Consider the following 18,704-nt stretch of genomic DNA (forward strand, 5'->3'; position numbering starts at 1 on the left):
CTCAGACCTTTGTCTGCAGCTGCCAGGTGTGGGCTGCCAGGACCCAGCCCGGGGCCCCTTCCCTGCCCAGATCCTGCTGCCCACGCACACCAGGCTCTGCACCGCAAGGTGCGCCCCGGCACCCGCCGGTGACACGGACCCCGGCCCAACGACCCCCACTCCAGGGGACTACCAGCAGAGCTCTGGGTGCGTGTGCATGTACGGGGGTGTGGACAGCCCAGGGCCGGGATAGCAGGGGCTGCAGGTCAGGATTGAGGGGCACCAGCGGAGCAGTGGGGGGAGCCCAGGGCCGGGATAGCAGGGGCTGCAGATCAGGATTGAGGGGCACCAGCGGAGCAGTGGGGGGAGCCCAGGGCCGGGATAGCAGGGGCTGCAGGTCAGGATTGAGGGGCACCAGCGGAGCAGTGGGGGGAGCCCAGGGCCAGGACAGCAGGGGCTGCAGGTCAGGATTGAGGGGCACCAGCAGAGCAGTAGGGGGAGCCCAGGGCCGGGACAGCAGGGGCTGCAGGTCAGGATTGAGGGGCACCAGCAGAGCAGTGGGGGGAGCCCAGGGCCGGGACAGCAGGGGCTGCGGGTTGGGAGTGAGGGGCACCAGCAGAGCAGTGGGGGGGAGCCCAGGGCCCGGATAGCAGGGGCTGCGGGTCAGGATTGAGGGGCACCAGCAGAGCAGTGGGGGGAGCCCAGGGCCGGGACAGCAGGGGCTGCGGGTCGGGAGTGAGGGGCACCAGCGGAGCAGTGGGGGGAGCCCAGGGCCGGGATAGCAGGGGCTGCAGGTCAGGATTGAGGGGCACCAGCAGAGCGTGTTGGGGGAAGTTTTCCCAGCCTCTACCCGCGCTGGGCCTTGCTGCCAACAGCGTCTCCGTCTCCCTCCCTCCGAGACGTTCCAGGAGCCTGGGTGAGCCATGGCCGCTGAGGAGCAGGGAGGCGGCTGGATGGGGCTCAGCTCCCTGGGTCCTGCCAGCGCAGGGCGCTGGAGGCTGCGAGCTGGGGGCCTTGTGCCATCGCTCTGGCTGGGCAGGGGACAGGCCCAGTGATGGGGCAGAGCAGGCGAGCGGCTGGGCCATGTGCCGGGGGAGCTGGGGCTCTGGAGGGCTCTGCTGTGGGAATGTCACTGTTGGCTCAGACGTGTGGGGCACTGCATGGGGGTCTGGGGCTTCAGAGATGGGGGTTTAATACTGCCGTGCCACAGGCCCCGTGACCTCCCAGGAGCTGAGCCTGCCCTACCCCACGGGGCTCAGGGGCCGAGGGACCCACCGTGGGGACCAGGGCAAAGCCTCCAAGTCAAACAGCATCAGTGCTGCCCACCTCTGTGCCCAGCCAGAGCCAGCCTCAGGTGTGGGGCCAGGAGCCAACACCCAGCCCCTGGGTTCAGCTACCCGCTAGCGCCCCCCAGACGTGGGACCCCACAGGACACACACACCCCAGCCAGGGCCCTGCACCCCCATGCCAGCAGCAGCGCCAGCCGGGATCCTAGCCCAGCCCCCGGGGGGCGACCCCGCAGACCTCACTGCTCCACAGACCCAGTGCCCAGCGGACAGGTGCCCCGGCAGGGTGCAGGGCAGGCACATGGCACCGGGTTCTCAGTGCACAGGCTCCTGTTGCCCTGCGCCAGTCACGGGCAGAGCTGCAGGGTGCAGCGTCCAAGGACACAAACAGCTTGTGCCCGACCCAGAACTGGGCACCACAACTGACCAGAAACAGGAGAGCAACTGCCAACCCGCGGCCCCAGGGAGAGTCCAGAGCCCCTGGATGGCCGGCGACTGTGGGGGGCGACAAGCGGAGCTGGCTGGGGGCTGCAGTGAGGGGAGGGGGTGAGCAGAGCTGACGGGGGGCTTCGCGGGGGGGGGCGCACACAGCTGGCAGGGAGGGTTGCGGGGGGGAGAAAGACCTGGCAGGGGAGGGAGCAGAGCTGGCCGGGAGCTGCGCGGTGGGGGGGCGGTGCGCAGAGCTGGCCGGGGGCTGCGCGGCGCGGGGGGGGGTGAGGGGGACCGGGAGCTGCGCGGCGCGGGGGGGGGGCGCGCAGAGGTGGCCGGGGGCTGCGCGGTGGGGGGCGGCGCGCAGAGCTGGCCGGGGGCTGCGCGGCGCGGGGGGGGCGCGCAGAGGTGGCCGGGGGCTGCGCGGCGCAGGGGGGGCGCGCAGAGGTGGCTGGGGGCTGCGCGGCGCGGGGGGGGGCGCGCAGAGGTGGCTGGGGGCTGCGCGGCGCGGGGGGGGCGCGGCGCAGCGCAGGGCTGGCCGGGGGCTGCGCTGTGTGGGGGGGGCGCGCAGGGCTGGCCGGGGGCTGCGCTGTGTGGGGGGGGCGCAGAGCTGGCCGGGGGCTGCGCGGTGGGGGGGGGCGCGCAGGGCTGGCCGGGGGCTGCGCGGTGGGGGGGGGGCGCGCAGGGCTGGCCGGGGGCTGCGCGGTGGGGGGGGGGCGCAGAGCTGGCCGGGGGCTGCGCAGTGGGGGGCGCGCAGGGCTGGCCGGGGGCTGCGCGGTGGGGGGGGGGCGCAGAGCTGGCCGGGGGCTGCGCGGTGGGGGGGGGGCGCAGAGCTGGCCGCGGGCTGCGCGGTGGGGGGGGGGCGCAGGGCTGGCCGCGGGCTGCGCGGTGGGGGGGGGCGCAGGGCTAGCCGGGGGCTGCGCTGGGGGGGGGGGGGCGCAGGGCTGGCCGCGGGCTGCGCGGTGGGGGGGGGCGCAGGGCTGGCCGGGGGCTGCGCTCTCCGATGCGGGGGCTGCACAGGTGGGGTCCGTGCCCGGCCCCCCCGACCCCCCCGGCCCCACTCACCGGCGGGCGGGCGGGCGGCGAGCAGGGATCCGGCCAGCAGGACCCGCCAGAGCGCAGCGGCCGCGGCCATCCCCGCCCCGCTCAGCGCCCCAGCCGGCGCGGGGCTCGCGGCGCGCGGCAGCCCATGGCCGGGCTCGCGGGGAGCGGGCGGCGGGTCCCGAGCCCGCAGCTGCCGGGGAGCGACTGGCCCAGCCCGGTGCCGGCGCTGCGGAGGGGGCGAGCCCGGCAGGGCTGCAAAACGCGGACTGGATCCGCCGCGGAGCGGAGCGCAGCGAGCAACAGCTGGTGCGGGGCGAGCCCCCCCTCCCGGCCGGGCAACCGGCCCGTCCCCCCGGTACCGCCCGGATCGGGGAAACCGACCCCCGCGGTAGGCCCAAATCGGGGCAACCGGCCCAGACACCCCAGGACAGCCCAAATCGGGGAATCCGCCCCCCCATATCGACCAGATCAGGGCAACCAGCCCATCCCCCCCCAGTACTGCCAGGATCGGGGCAACCGGCCCATCCCCCCGGTACCACCCAGATCTGGACAACCGTCCGGACCCCACATCCTCCTCGGTTCTGTCTGGATCAGGGCACTGGGCCCATCCAGACTCATTCCCAGTACCAGGTACGAGCCATCTCCCCTGTTTCACAGACACCCCTTCCTCGCTGCCCAGGTGGGCTGTCAGGCCCATTGCACCCATTGTGAAGATGGGGAAACTGAGGCAGTTAAGGGCAAGTGATCCCAGGGTCATAGAGCAAGTCAATGTCAGAGCAAGGTCTGAGCTCCAGCGCCTGGCTCCCAGCCTGTGCCGACACCCATGGGCCAGGCCTTCGGACGCAGAGGGACAGCAGAGACCTGCAGTGGGGAGTCGCACTGGGATCGGCTCTGTGCCCCAGGCAGTCCAGGCAGGGGGGAGCCTGATAATAAACGCACCGGGCGCCCATGTGCTGCTACCCACGGCTAATGGCACGGGTGATGATGGGGTCCAACGGGGGGCGCTCACAGATAGGTGCAGAGACCCCCATGCCACCTGTAGAGCCCCCCCGAGGCCGCACACACACCCAGACCCCCCCACCCATCCACCCACCCAAGTACACCCTTCCCCTGGGCTGCAGGCCTTGGCTGGGGGCTCTGCTCTCGCTGGACTCTGGCCTTTGGGCTGCAGGTGCTGCTGCTCTGAGAGCCCCCAGGGACACCTCTTGGCCCCCAGCCAGGCCACACTGGGCAGTGATGGCTGAGTGCATGGTCCCCTGGGCCCAGCCGTGCACAGCCCCGGCAGGGAAGGACCCTGCTGCAGCTCTCCCGTGGAGCAGGCCTGAGCCGGGCAGCTGGGCAGGGAACCGGCCTCCGGCGGGCGCCTCCCTCTGCCCTGCTGGAGCTGCGTTAAAGAGCAAATGTAGCGGCGTGTTGCACTTTAAATGTCATGGAAACTGGGCCATTGTGGGGAAGGGAACTGCACTCCCGCTCCCTGCGCTCCCCTCTCCTGCCCCCCACAGGCTGCCCCTTCGCCCGGCTGCACGGCACACCGTCGGACAGCACTGATGCCCGGTCGAGTCGGGGTTTCCATAGAAACCCGCATTTCCTGGCCCGGGTGTTCCAGAGCACACTGACCTGCGCTGCCTTGCACGGGTCCCCTGATGGGGGGGCAGCAGGGCCCCTCCCCGCATGGGAAGGGACACACCAGAACTGGGACAGTGCAGGCCAAGGCAGGTGGGCACCATCTTAGCTCGCTGCTCCCTGGGGCGGGTGCTGCAGCCCTGGGCTGGTCTCCCGGAAGCAGGTGCAGCCCCACGCATGGCGCCCCACGGCTGTGCCTTGCGCAGGGCTAGCGCCGGCTGGGATGGGGCCCCTGTGCCCTGGCATTGGCTTGCGGGGAGCCTCTGGCTGCCAGCTCCAGCCTGAGCTGCAAGATGGCTAATGGCTGGGGCAGGCGCTAGGGCAGCGCTGGGCTGGAGTACATTCTCTGCTGGGGTCCCAGGTCACGGGCCGACACCCCCTCAGGCATCTGACACAGGAGAAGATTGGGGGCTGTTTCTTTCTAAGAGGTGGGGGCACTTCCCTGGACACCTGCCAGCCATGATGCTGCCAGCGTTGCAGCCAGGTTCCCCTCTCCACCCCTCACACTCAGCTCTGGCCATGGGCAGGCCCAGTGGGCGGCTCCGCCCCAGGGATCCCATCGCCCACGGGGAGGAGCGTCTCCCAACCCCAGGAGGGGTGGCGGGCAGGTGGGCGGGCAGCCCACCGAGCGCTGCACTGGCCCTGGGCAGCAGGAACTAGGGCGCCCCCCTGCAGTTCAGCCGCAGCCACCGAGGGTGAAGCTGGGGAATGGCCCCTCCGCTCCCCACACCTGGGCGTGGCCCCTCCCTAGCCTCAGCCCCCTCCCGGCCCAGCACTTGGGCCCCACTGGCAGGTCCCCAGAGTCCCCAGCAAGAGAATTGGGTGGCACTCAGGAAGGCAAAGACCGTAAACAGCCAGAACCAGCAAACGGTCGGCAGGTGCTGTGCCAGCCCCTCGCCCTGCACCCCAGCTCTGCCAGGGTAGGAGAGGGGGCACGTGGTGGGGGCACTGTGGGGGAGGGGAGGGGCACTGCAGGGTGGGAGAGGGAGCATGTGGGGGGGTGGACGAAGTGGGAGCAGGAGGGGGTACTGCGGGGTAGGAGGGGGACATGTGGGGGGCCACTGTGGGGGAGGGGAGGGGCACTGCGGGGTAGGAAAGGGGGCACGTGGGAGGGCACTGTGTGGGAGGGGAGGGGCACTGCGGGGTAGGAAAGGGGGCACGTGGGAGGGCACTGTGGGGGAGGGGAGGGGCACTGCGGGGTAGGAAAGGGGGCACGTGGGAGGGCACTGTGGGGGAGGGGAGGGGCACTGCGGGGTAGGAAAGGGGGCACGTGGGAGGGCACTGTGGGGGAGGGGCGGGGCTGTGGATTGCTACCAGCGGAGCCTGCTGTGTGCTGGGCAGAGTTAATTTCATTAGTGGCGCCAGGGGATGAACAATTAACGAGCTGCTCTGCTGCCTTGAAGAGCTGAAGTGGGAGAAGTCAACTCTGCTCTCCTGGGCGAGGCCAGCTGCGGTGCTGCCTCCCTCTCCCCAGGCCCCCCAGCCCCCCACTGGGGCAATGCAGCTGCCCCACTGAGCCCCCAGAGACAGGCCCTGTGCAGCCCCCTCCATGCACAGCTGGGCCCAGGGCTCCGGCTGCGCCAGCCTTTGGCTGCTGGCCTGGCTCTGATCCTGGTGACAGGCCCAGGAGCCGGAGCAGGCCCAGCCCGGGCAGCCTGGGCCACCACCCTCGGGGCCCCCTCCCAGACGGGGCCTGGGCCCAGGCTCCCAGCCAGGGCAGGGAGCGTGAGCGCGAGGCCTGCTCCCACCTCTGCTCCCAACACCTGTCCGGGAGACGCTGCCAGGGCTGGCAACATGCGTCTGGTGGGGAGGCCACGGCATGGCCCAGCCCAGCTCCCAGGAGAGCGGGGAAAACCCCAGCTGCAGAGGGACCTCCCATGTTCCCCCCAGGGTACGTCTGCCCTGCAGCGGGGCCCGTGCTTCCCAGCGCCGGTGGAGAGCCGCGCCAGCCCTGCTCCAGCCGCCTCGCCGGGGCCGCGGGCGGGGGCCAGTCCGTCCCCTTTGCCCTCTGGCCCTCGCTGGAGCTGCCGGGACGCTGCCTGCAGAGAGCGAGTGCAGCGCCGGCTGCAGAGAGCCCAGGTCCTGGGGTGCTGTGGGAGCCGGGCAGGCTGTTTGTATCTGATTGGAATAAAATCGGGATCTGATTGAAAACTCATGGAACCAGCCGGCGTCTCGGCTGCCACGAGCCCTCGAAAGCAAATGAGGTGCTGGGCGGTGCTGGGGCTGGGCGCTGGATCCTGGACTGGAGCTGCGACCCCTGGGCAGCGCCCTCCCACTGCCCCACACCCCCAGGAACCCCGGGATCACAGCCACTCCTGGTGCAAAGCCTTGGCCCTGCGCTGGAAGCCAGGGCATCGCTGAGAATGGGGGGCAGTTCAGTCTCCGGTCCCTGTGTGGGCAGCAGCGCCCAGTGCCACCAGGCTGGCACCCCCATATCCCCTGTGGGTTCCCAGCCTTACTTGTCAGCATTTTCACAAAAACAGGATGTTTTTGCTTCTCTCAGATCCATCTGCTCCTGCTGAAGTCACCAGCGCCGTGCATGAGCTCACCGGGGTTGCTGTGGAGACACCAGTGAGCTCATCGGTGAGGAGTCTGACCTCACGGAGGAGCCACCGAGAGCCTGTGTCCAGGGGAGCCAGGCCTGGGCGTCCACACAGCAAGGGGCAGGGGCGCCTGGCACAGCCAGCCTGGCCCTGGCCCCCGGCTCACCCCCTCTGCGTCTAGCCTGGATAGAAAGGGCCAGCCAAGGGCTGGAGACCAGGCAGCAAACATGAGATTTCACCCAACCCCAACGGACCCACCTTCCCTCACGGGAAGTGACCCAGAGCCCCCCGCACCGTGGGGCTCTACCCTCCCCAGACCCCCCTCCGGCAGAGTTCGCCTCTGCCCTGGCCCTGCGGTTCCCCCTCGCCAGCCCCCGGGGATGCGCAGGCATAGGAAAGCTGCACAGGGCCCTCAGGCCCAGGGGTGGCTGCCTGGTCCTTGTGGGCAGCGCACCAGGTGTGCCCGGCTGGGATTCAGGAGCTGGGATGCCACGGTGACAGGCTGCTGACCCCCTCTGCCCCTTGCAGGGGCTCCTGGGGTGGGCAGGAGCTGAGGGGCCTGGCTCTAGGAGAGCAGCCTTTGAGATGGAGCCACATCAAAGTGTTGTGGGGGCTGGGGGGGGCTGGCAGGCGTGGGCCCAGCTGTTCGGGGTTTGGGGGAGGGGGTTGGCAGCATGGCCCCAGGCTGTTTGGGGGGGCTGGCAGGTGTGGCCCTGGCTGTTTGGGGTTTGGGGGGGCTCGCGAGACTGGTCCCGGCTGCTCGGGGGAAGCTCAGCTCCCCAGCGCCCACGTGGCACAGACAGGAGGCTGCTCGAGCGTGCTCACGGCTGGCAGCAGGCGCCCGCTCGCCCGCACACACACACTCAGGCTGCCAGTTTGGGTTGGCCGTATTCCTGGAGGTTCCATCACACAACGTGATCTTTGATTCCTGGAGAGGCCAGGACAGACCTGGGGGGCGGGTGGCCTGGCAGGTCCGGGTGCAGGCAGGCATAAGCACAGGGGCATGTGCACACACGGGTGTGAACGTGGGCACGCACATGGCTGGGCCCCACAAGCAGCGCACACGGGTGCCGGGTTGCACCAGGTGCACACACACGTACCCTCACTCATCCGCAGGAGCATTTTGGGGACCTTGCCGCCCCAGTGAGCCTGCTCGGCTCCCTCTCTCTCAGGGCCCCTCCCCCAGGCTTGCTTCCCTCCTGCTTGGCTTTAGTGACAAAGGGGGACCTGGCCCGGGGACCCTCCCCTCCCGCTCCCTGCCCACGGAGCTGCCCTAGTGGGAGAATGGGGGCGCCCGGGGGGGGCGGGACGGTCCTGCTTCCCAGACCGCTCACTCCCATTGGGTCCTGGTGCCCGTACATCCCGTTCAGGGCCCCGCCCCTTGGGGGCACGCCTGGCTCATATGAGCAAAGCCAGGGGATGGGGTGGGGTGAAGTCTCTTCGAATCCACATCCCATTTCCTCCCAGCCCAGAGAGAGCCCGGTGGGAGGTGGCCCCAGCCCTGATGGAAAGAGCACATGGCCCTGCGCACACTCAGCCCTGCACACGCATGTGCCCTGGGAGCTGGCAGGGCCCTGCAAAGCGACGCTGGCACGAGGGGCCGGTTCTTTGCACACTCCATCTGCTCCCTGCGCTGTTGTTATTTTCTCTCCTCCAGGGACAGGTTCCAGCACCAGCTTCTGCTGCTGTGATTCCAATACCAGCAAGAACCCACCCGCTGGCCTGGCGCCGGGCGGGGGAGCGGGATGCTGCTGGCCCCTGGAATAGCCCCCGCTCTGAGAGGCACACCAGCCACTGGGCTGGTACCAGGCACAGGGTCCCTCACTGCCCCCCTCGGTGCCCCTAGGACCTTTCTGTCCTCTGAGCCAGGCCCCCGCCCTGCCCCTGCCCGCAGAGCCCGCCGGGCGGCGAGGACCCTGCCCCCAGCACAGCCCCAGCTCCAGCTCCTCCTGCTGAGCCGAACTGCGCAGTGAGGCCGGTCCGCCCTCGGTACCAGAACCCCCGGGGGCTGGCTGGCTCAGGGATGGGGAACAGGACAGGGCTTTTCCCTCCTAGGTGCGCTGGCTCTGAACTGGCCCCAAGGCAGGTGCTGGCTGGCTCAGAGGGGCAGGGAATGGGACATGGGCCTTTCCTCTCAAGGGGGCTGCTGACTCCCTGTGGTGCTACCTCCCCTCTCCCCTCCCCTCGGCGGCACTGCCCAGCCCCCACCAGGCGCTCAGGGATGCAGATGGAGCTGGCGCCTTGGGAGCGTTTGCCATTTGCCAGGCAGCATGGCGGCACCGGGCTGGGGCCCCTCGGGCGCGGGGAGGGGATGGAGAGCAGACGGGCCCCCGGCTCCCTGAGAACAGAGCACCACAGGGATGGGTGGTGCCCGTGTCTGGCTCAGCCTGGGCACAAGGGCTCCAAGTGCAGTTGCTGGGAGGGAACGGGGGAGGGGGAATCACCCCCCCTCAAGGCCCAGGCCATTGGCAGGGCACCCTCTAGTCCAGGTGGGGCGGAGACAGCTGGAGTGGGGGCCCGTGCCCCGCAGTCTGGGCAGGTCCCTCTCCACCCCTGCCAAGCGCCAATGCCCCACATGGGCAGAAAGGGCCAAGCAGCCCCTCATGCACCATGGTCTACACGCCCCATGCCAGGCTCTGACCAGCACTACCCCACAGCCCCAAAGAGCAGCTTCTGTACCCCACACAGTCCCCATGCCAGGCTCTGCCCAGTCCCACCCTGCAGCCCTAGGGAGCAGCTCCTGCTCCCCCAACCTCCGTGCCAGGCTTACTGGCTGCTCACCCTCACGGCCCCCAGGTTTGCCCCCAGCCCCAAGCTCCATGTCCCTGATGGGAGGGAGAGGGGAGCCGGGGGTGGTGGGCTACCAGCCCCACAGGGCCGGGGCGGGAAGAGCTGCCAACCCTGCACGCTGCAATGCCAGGCCTGGGCAGGGCCAGGGGCACATTCTGAAGGGTTGCATCCCCCAGCCAGTGCAGCATCGTGCCCACCCCACTCGCTGTGCCCTGCAGCCCCACGCTGGCAGGTGCCTTCATCGGGAAGTGGCCCATGGCGTGGCCGGCACGCTGACGAGTTAATAGAGCCTAATTAATACAGATTGGGGAGATCACTTTCAATTTCGCTCCCTCTCCCTCTTGCTGTGGAGCCGCGGGGGAGGGGGGAGCTGGCTCCACTCCTGCAGCAGCTGACGCATGGCCCCGCGGGCACTGCCAGGCTCTCACCAGCATTGGGCACCCGGCTGGGCTGCTCTGCCTGGGCTGGAGGCGAGGAACCGGAGAACAGCTCAGTGAGGCAGGGGACCGCGGGGGCCCGGGCTGAGCTCCTGGCCTGCCATGGGCTGTGGGGAGAAGGGCCTGGGTAGCATTCCCTCTGGGCAGGATGGCGCGGGGGCTCCTGCCCCTCCCAGGAGAGCCAGCCATGGGCCCTCAATACCCATGAATGCCCCCCGGCCCAGGGCAGCCCCAGGCCTGGCTTTGGCCCTCATGGCGCAGGGCTCAGTTCCTCCCCTGTAGGCCCTCACCCGGCCACCAGCCCTGCCCCTTTCCAGGTGCCCAGGCTGCTCCTGGGCTTAACAAGCCGGCGCTGGCTCTTCGCCTGGGCACTTTGCCTCCTCTACCCCACCGGCCCAGGGGGACCCTAGGTCTTGGGCTGAGCAAGACCGTGACACTAGCCATGAACTTGCCATGCAGCACCGTGGCTGAGCCCCTCTCTGACCCCAGCCCACCCCCCAGCACTGCGCACCAGGGACAGAGGAAGAAGGGCCGGCCTGGGCCGTCTCCGAACGGGGCGGCAGAGGCAGGCCCAAGGCCTGGAGCAGCCATGCTGCCCCGCGGGGCTCCCCACCCGAGGCAGCGCCCGGCTTACAGCCCGGATTCGTCTGATCCTCTCGCTGTGTCAGCCTGGATGTTCTCACCACCGGCACTGAGAGCTGCCTGATCCCTCCTGAGCCCTGCTAAGCACTGCCCGCTGCCAGCTGGTGTTAGCATTTAGCTAGTGTATCCCGGCAGCACCAGAGCCCCAGCCAGATCACAGCCCTGTCGCGCCGGGCGCCGCCCAGACCCCAGCTGAGATCGGGGCCCCGTCGCGCCGGGCGCCGCCCAGACCCCAGTGCTGATTGGGGCCCTGTCATGCCAGGCACAGACCCCAATGCACCTGGGCATCTGATATCACCAGCCCCCAGTCCCGCCTCTCTCCTTTGTCTTCTGTCCCAGGTAATCAAGCAGCCTGGACTCCTCTCCTCTCAGCCTCTCCTCCCTCTGGCTGGTCAGGTCACCGGGGTCCTCTCTCCGCACCCATTGTCCTCCCACTGGCCAGACCCGGCTGGGACTCCTGATCCCTTTCTCCAGCCCAGTCCCTGGTCTTCTGTAACAACCACCTCCCTCTCCCACCACTTCGTTAAACCAGTAACACCCAGGGAAACTGAGTCCCACCCCTTGGCATGCAAACCAGTGAAAATAACAAGAAAACCCCCCACTTCGGCACAGCCTCCCTGGGCTGCAGCCCTCTGGCTGGGACGGTGCGATGCTGATGGGCTGCAGGCGGGTGAATCGCTGGGACCTGGAACCAGGGGCACTGGCTCCCCCACACGACGTGGGGCTGCGCACATAGGTCAGCCCCAGGACAGTGTCCCTGTGAGCAGCTGGGCCGGCGGGGAGGGGCTCACTCTAGGGAGAGGCTGGAAGGGATTAAAGGTCAAAGGCCAGATTACTTTGGCAAAGGAGGGCCTGATCCTGGGCAAGTATAGTGCCTCCTGCCAATTCTCACCAGCCAGGGGCCTGGCCTCAGAGCCCCGTCCCCAGTAATGAGTGACCGGCCTTGCCCCACTGCAGGTGGCTCTGTCTGCACCAGGCGGGGGGGTGGTGGTGGCGGGGGTGTGTGTGTGTTTCTGTGCAATATTGTTAACCTGTAAGCTGCTAATGGCTGCCAACAAGCCAGTCACAGACCTGGCTAAAGCTGCTGAGCCCCTTTCAGTCAGGGTGAATGGAAGGAACAATTAAGCGCCTTTATGCTGTGAGAGCTAGAAATAGTGGGTCACCACCCAAGGCACTGGGCTGCATGGCAAGGTCTGCTCAAGGCTGGGATAGCAAAGCGGCGTAGGTCAGGACCTGGGGCACCCGCTGAGCTGTGTGTAATGGGGAGCGAGGGCTTGGATCCCGGGGGCTGCACCATATTGGCCCCAGTCCACAAGCCCTCCAAAGAGGCCGCTGCAGGGCCACTGGCGTTTCACTCGCGCAGTTCTTTGTGCTGAAATGACAATGGACTAAATGGGAAAAGCGGGACGCGCATGCGCAGTCCAGCGCACTGATCGAGGGGCTCAGCACTCTCCCAGGACCCTGGGCACAACCATCACCTGTGATTGATCACCCAGCTAGTCATCGGACAAGGGCGTTCATCATGTGACCACCGTGCTGATGTCATGAGTGCGGCTGAGCGCGGCGGGCTGTCCGTGGATTATTGCTGGAGTAATTAAGATGGAATTAAAAGTTAATTCTTTTCTCCAGAGCGATTGCAGCACAGGGCTAAGCGGCATGTTGCAGCCTTTGTGTGAATAAATTGGATTGGGACAGAGGGGGAGGTGGGAGGCTGTGAAGCGCCGGGCAGGAGGAATGAGCGGGGACTGAGATGTCTCTCTTTGACGGGGCCCATCCTTGTTCGACACGCGAGGTCTCGGCCTGGCGCATTTGCAGCCCCCCTGCTCCAGGACTAGACCCTTCCGGGGGGAGCAGGAATCCAGCTCAGCTTCTTCCTCCCAGGGCCCGGGGGCCAGGGGGAGCCGCTCAGAGCTCCTGGGCGGGCACGGAGGACATGTTCTCTCTGTGGCATTAGCAGCCCTTGGTGGGGCTCTGCCCAGCCACTGGGCTGGTACCACAGCTGCCCCAGCACAGACACTGAGCCGCCTCTGCCCACACTGCAGGCCGGGAAGGGCTGGGGGCTGCCAGGAGCCCTGCTGCAGGCAGGTGGGAGGAGGGTGGGGCCTGGCTCGTCAGGGTGTGGCAGAGGCAGACCTGCGCTGATGGACGCCAGCAGAGAGACGGGTGCACACCCCCGGTCTCACACAGCTGCCTGGCTGAACCAGACCAGCCCCTTGCCCCTCCAGCCTCTCCATGTGCCCCCTGCAGCCCCTCGCCAGCTGCCTGGGCTCTCCCCGGCACCGTCAGCTGGACAGGGGCCCTGACGCAGCCTGTGCCCCGGAGGCAGGAGCCAGGGAGCAGCCGTACACTCCAGAGAGGGCCACCAGCTCCCGTTTCCCCTCTGCCTCAGCAGCAGCAGTTCAGACTGGGAGTCCCCCATGCCCAGCGTCCTGTCCCTGGCAAGGGGCTGGCAGGTGCTTCAGGGGAGGGGAAAACCCCACCACACACCCTGGGCTGGCTGCTCAGACCTGGCCCATGCTGCACCTGGGGCTCCAGGAAGACAGGCTGGAATTTTGGATTTAATTCTCCTCTGTGCTGGGGGGAGGCTCCAATGGCCTGCACCCAGGGCAAGGTTTGCTGTGGTGATGGGGTGTGGGAGAGTCCCCGTGGCCCCTCCCCACAGACAGGCAGCAGCAGGGAGGGGCTCAGGTGGGAAGTTATCTGCTAGGTGTGCTGGCGGCATGAGATTGGAAGAGTGGAAGGAAAGGAGAGAGCTGGGCATGGCTGGAGGGACAGCACAGGAGTCCGGGGACACATCCTTCCTTACCCCACTGCCCCACGGTACAAACAGCAGGGCCCTGGGGGCTGGCCAGCTGAGCTGTAGAACCAGTGAAAGGCAATGCTTCAGACCCATGGAACTCCCTGCTGCAGGATTCCTGGGCATTGAGACAACCAAAACTAGGCTGCAAGAAAGTGCTGGATAATCCTGGGTCCCTCATCATGCAGGGGTGAACCAAGCTCATGTATGAGGGAGCAGGGAGGAACACACATGCTCACTTCCGCCCCCCAGGTCCAGCTGTGTCGCAGGGTCTTTGTCCGGCCTAGTAGAGGTGACTTAGAGGGCTGGAGTCTCCTCTGGCCGTGGCCTCCTCGCTGGGTATCGGAAAGGCCCTGGCTCTGCCCGGGGCTCTGGGGAATGCAGCTGAGGGAGGTGCACACGGCAGAGGAAGGTTGGGAAAGTGAGAAGTACAGAAATCGGGCTAATGCCACTAAGGGGATGAAATGAGCCATTGGCAGGAGTCGATTCAATCCTGTCAGGCTGGGGAGGCGCTTGGCAGCCCTGCCCTCTGCACACACGGACTCTGCGCCAGGCAGAGCACCCACAGCTGTTCTCGGGCCAGGAGCCAGGGGCCAGAGCCAGAGGCGGCCTGGCAGAGCCGGGGGATGCCGGGAGCAGAGGCCCCGTGCGCTCCGGGGCGCTGGCTGGGGCTGGGGGGACGCCAGCCCCAGAGCGAGCGCAGCGAACGGTGCATTGGCGTCGTCTCTCGTTCGTTCCTGCTGACACATGCCAGCCACCTGGATGCTGCATGGCGAGGCTGTGTCCCAGAAGCTTTGCAGCACAGACCTTGGTAGCCTGCCATCAGGTCGGCATCTCCCCTGCCCCGCCGCACACGGTGAGCCCAGAGCCGGGCAGGTGCCAGGCATGCAGAGCAGGGCTCCCCCTCTGGCCTCTGGGGGGCAGGGGCGCAGGCTGGGTCCTCCTGCCACCATAGAGTGCGGGTGTGACGATGTGACGCAGCAGGGAGGGGGGAGTGTTGACCTGGGAATGTGCCCTGGGGACGGGAGACCTGAGAGCCTGTCACCTGAGCCAGGAGGGGGAGGGGAGGTGACACCTCTGCCCAGGAATGTGGATGGAGGCTGCAGCAGGGAACCTGCTGGGTGGGTTTAGTTTCAGTTTGGGGCTGGGTGGAGGAACACTGGGAACCCCAGGGGCTGGGGTCTAAGCTCCCTGCTCCCCCAGAAGGACTTCACTGAGGGGTCCTGGGTGTACCCCCAAGCTCTGTTTTGGACTGTGTTCCTGTTGTCCAATAAACCTTCTGTTTTACTGGCTGGCTGAGAGTCTCAGTGAATCCCAGGAAGAGGGGTGCAGGGCCTGGACTCCCCCACACTCCGTGACAACTGGTGGCAGCGGTGGGATCTACTGCACCCCGTGAACGGCGCTTCCTGCAGTAAGTGACTGGGGAACAGTAAAACGAAGGGGGATTGACGGGGACCAGATTCAGAGATTCAGAGAGAGACGGTTTCAGGGGGCGGTTAACCCCTGGGAGTGTGTGACCAGAGAGAAGGACTTTGGCAGTAACAGGGTCCCCCGGGGGATTGCAGCGAGCGGTCCCAGGGGCGGAGGAGTCTGCAGCTCGACCCTGGCAAAGAGGTGGTGACCTCAAGAAGGACTGGCACACTAGGGGCTTTTCCTGGAAACCGTGGACAGCTGCCCGGCCTGCGAGTGGCCAGCCGGGAGATGTACGCTAAACGCCTTAAGAGCGACCTGGTGGAGCTGTGCAGGCAGAGGGGGCTGCGCGTCGGGAGGTCCACCAAGGAACAGCTGATTGCCCAGCTGGAGGAGAGGGATCGCTTGGATGACCCGATCCCTGTCCCTGAGGGAAGCCGCCCGGCGGACGCAGCGTGGGCCCTGGGGCCTGACCAGGCTGGGAGGGGTCAGACTGCTGCCCAGGACACCCCGAGACCCTTCCTACCTATGCCTGGGGGAGGGGTTGTGGGAAGCCCAACGAATACCGAGGGCCCCCTGACCCCAGCAGCCAGCAGGGGATCCTCCCAGCGGAGCTCCCCATCCCTGGAGCGGATGCGGCTGGAATGGGAGAGGGAGAGGAAAATGAGGGAGCTGGAGGATCATGAAAAACAACGTCAACATGAGGAGAAACAACGTCAACATGAGCAGGAGGAGAAGGAGAAACAACGTCAACATGAGCAGGAGGAGAAGGAGAGGGAGCGTCAGGAGAAGGAGAGGGAACGTCAACATGAGCAGCAGGAGAAGGAGAAACAAAGACAGCATGAACTGGAGCTGGCCAGGCTGAGGAGCAGTGGGGCCCCGGCTGCGGTGAGTGAGGGGGGACCCAAGACTGCAAGGAGCTTTGATAAGTGCTTCCTGGCCCAGCGGAAGGAGGGGGAGGACATAGATAGCTTCCTGACGGCCTTTGAGAATGCCTGCGAGCTGCACAGGGTTGACCCTGCAGACAGGCTCCAGTTCCTCACCCCCTTACTGGACCCCAAAGCCGTGGAGGTCTACAGCCGGATGACAGGGGCGGAGGCAGGGGACTACGAACTGTTCAAACAGGCCCTGCTCCGTGAGTTTGGGCTGACCCCCGAGATGTACCGGAGAAGGTTCCGGAGTCAGCGTAAAGCGCCTGAGGTCACCTACCTACAACTGGTCAACAGGATGCAGGGATATGCCCGCAAGTGGACAGCGGGGGCCCAAACTAAAGAGGACCTGCTTGACCTGTTTGTACTGGAGCACCTGTATGAACAGTGCCCTTCCGACCTGAGGCTGTGGCTGGTGGACAAAAAGCTCGCGAACCCCCAGCATGCAGGGCAGCTGGCCGACGAGTTTGTGAACAGTCGGTCAGGGGGTAGCCGGGAGGAGTCCCAAAAGAACAGGCCCCCCCCGATGCAGAGAGAGAGTCACCATGGGGCCTCCCAACGGGGAAATAGGGAGAACCCCCTCCAAAGGGGAACGCCTGGTGTCGGGCCCCTCCGACCCGTTCGAGGGGACCAACGTGACCTGAGCTGCTATCACTGTGGCCAGAGAGGCCACGTACGGGCCCAGTGCCCCGGGCTCAGGGACAAACTGAGCAGACCCAACCTACCCAGGGTTAACTGGGTAGGGACTCAGCTGGACGAGGGGCAGGCGACCCAGGAAAGGGGGGCTACCAGTTTGCCACCTGCTCAGGAGGGAAGAGTACCCCCAGCCAGCCCCGCCAGAGGGCTGGAGGCTCTGGACTCAGGGTGCTCGGTTTACAGGGTGGGTGCGGGGCTGTCCCTCCGGAGAGAGTGCCTTGTTCCCCTGGAGGTGGATGGGAGGAAGGTCAATGGATACTGGGATACGGGCGCGGAGGTGACGCTGGCCCGGCCCGAGGTGGTGGCCCCAGATCGGGTGGTGCCCAACACCTACCTGACCCTGACGGGGGTGGGCGGGACCCCATTTAAGGTGCCCGTGGCAAGGGTACACCTGAAATGGGGGACCAAGGAGGGCCCCAAGGATGTGGGGGTACACCACCATTTGCCCACTGAAGTTTTGATGGGGGGAGACCTAGAGGACTGGCCAAGCGACCCCCAGACTGCCCTGGTTGTGACCCGTAGCCAGAGCCGGCGAGGGGCACTGCGACCTGACCCTGGGGAGGGTACCACACTGGAGGCGCGAGACCCTACTCGGGTGGGGAGGGAGCGCCGAGGGGCACGGCTCAGAGAGGCTGCGGCCTCAGACCTGGCCACGGAGAGGGAACCGGGCCCCATCCCTTCCCCAGCCGCTGAGTTCCAGGCCGAGTTGAGGAAAGATCCCTCCTTGCAGAAGCTCAGGGACCTGGCCGACCTCAGTGAGGGACGGACCATGAGGAGAGGCTGCCAGGAGAGGTTCCTGTGGGAGAAGGGGTTCCTGTACCGAGAATGGGCTCCCCCAGGGGAAGGGGAGTCCTGTGGGATCAGGAGGCAGCTGGGGGTCCCCCAGAAGTACCGCCGCAAGCTCCTGTCCCTGGCCCATGACATCCCCCTCGCAGGGCACCAGGGAATCCGGCGCACCCGGCAGAGGTTGCTACAGAACTTTTACTGGCCCGGGGTCTTTACCACCGTCCGGCAGTATTGCCGATCCTGTGACCCCTGTCAGAGGGTGGGGAAGGCCCGGGACAAGGGGAAAGCGGCGTTGAGACCTTTGCCCATCATAGAGGAGCCTTTCCAGAAGGTGGCCATGGACATCGTGGGGCCTCTCAGCAAGACGACCCGGTCGGGGAAGAAATACATTCTGGTGGTGGTAGATTTCGCCACCCGCTACCCCGAGGCAGTGCCCTTAGCTTCCATTGAAGCAGACACCGTGGCAGATGCGCTCCTGACCATTTTCAGCCGAGTGGGGTTCCCCAGGGAAGTCTTGACAGACCAAGGCTCCAACTTCATGTCGGCCCTGCTCCGGTGCTTGTGGGAGAAATGTGGGGTCCGGCACGACTGGGCCTCAGCGTATCACTCCCAGTCCAATGGGCTGGTGGAGAGGTTTAACGGGACGCTAAAGATGATGCTGAAAACCTTTATGAACCAGCACCCGCAGGATTGGGACAAGTACTTACCTCACCTGCTGTTCGCGTACAGGGAGGTGCCCCAGGAGTCTACCGGATTTTCGCCTTTCGAACTGTTATATGGAAGGAGGGTGAGGGGCCCCCTGGACCTGATGAGAGACGAGTGGGAGGGGAAGGCCACTCCCGATGGAGAGTCAGTGGTGGAGTATGTCCTGACCTTCCGAGAGAGACTGGCTGAACTCATGGGCCTGGCCAGGGAGAATCTGGCCAGAGCCCAGAAGAAGCAGAAGGTCTGGTATGACCGCACGGCGCGGGCCCGTGCCTACGCCACCGGGGATCAGGTGATGGTTCTCATCCCCGTGAGAAAGAACAAACTACAGGCCGCCTGGGAGGGCCCGTTCAAGGTCGTCAAGCAGCTCAATGAGGTAAACTATGTGGTGGAGCTGTCGAACCGGGCCCACCACCGCCGGGTGTACCATGTGAATATGATGAAGCCATATTATGCCAGGGGGAATGTGGTGTTAGCTGTGTGTGGTCAGTGGGAGGAGCAGGGAGATGACCCTTTAGTAGATCTATTCCCTGGGACCAGAGCTGGTTCCCCCCTGGAAACAATCCCCCTCTCGGATCAGCTCACCCCTGCCCAGCAAGCTGAGGTCA

General features: G+C 66.7%; 1 protein-coding gene across 1 annotated transcript in view; it reads right to left on the reverse strand.

The window, feature by feature from the left end:
• The window catches only part of UNC5A (unc-5 netrin receptor A), a 70,003-nt gene extending 67,156 nt beyond the window's left edge, over positions 1 to 2,847 (reverse strand). Inside the window, exon 1 of the mRNA XM_074960148.1 lies at positions 2,760 to 2,847. Coding sequence (XP_074816249.1) covers positions 2,760 to 2,829 — 70 coding nt within the window. The 5' untranslated portion in view covers positions 2,830 to 2,847. The remainder of the gene's footprint in view (positions 1 to 2,759) is intronic.
• Between the last annotated feature and the right edge of the window lie 15,857 nt (positions 2,848 to 18,704).

This window comes from Natator depressus, chromosome 8 (genome assembly GCF_965152275.1).
Source record: "Natator depressus isolate rNatDep1 chromosome 8, rNatDep2.hap1, whole genome shotgun sequence".
Lineage (NCBI taxonomy): Eukaryota > Metazoa > Chordata > Testudines > Cheloniidae > Natator > Natator depressus.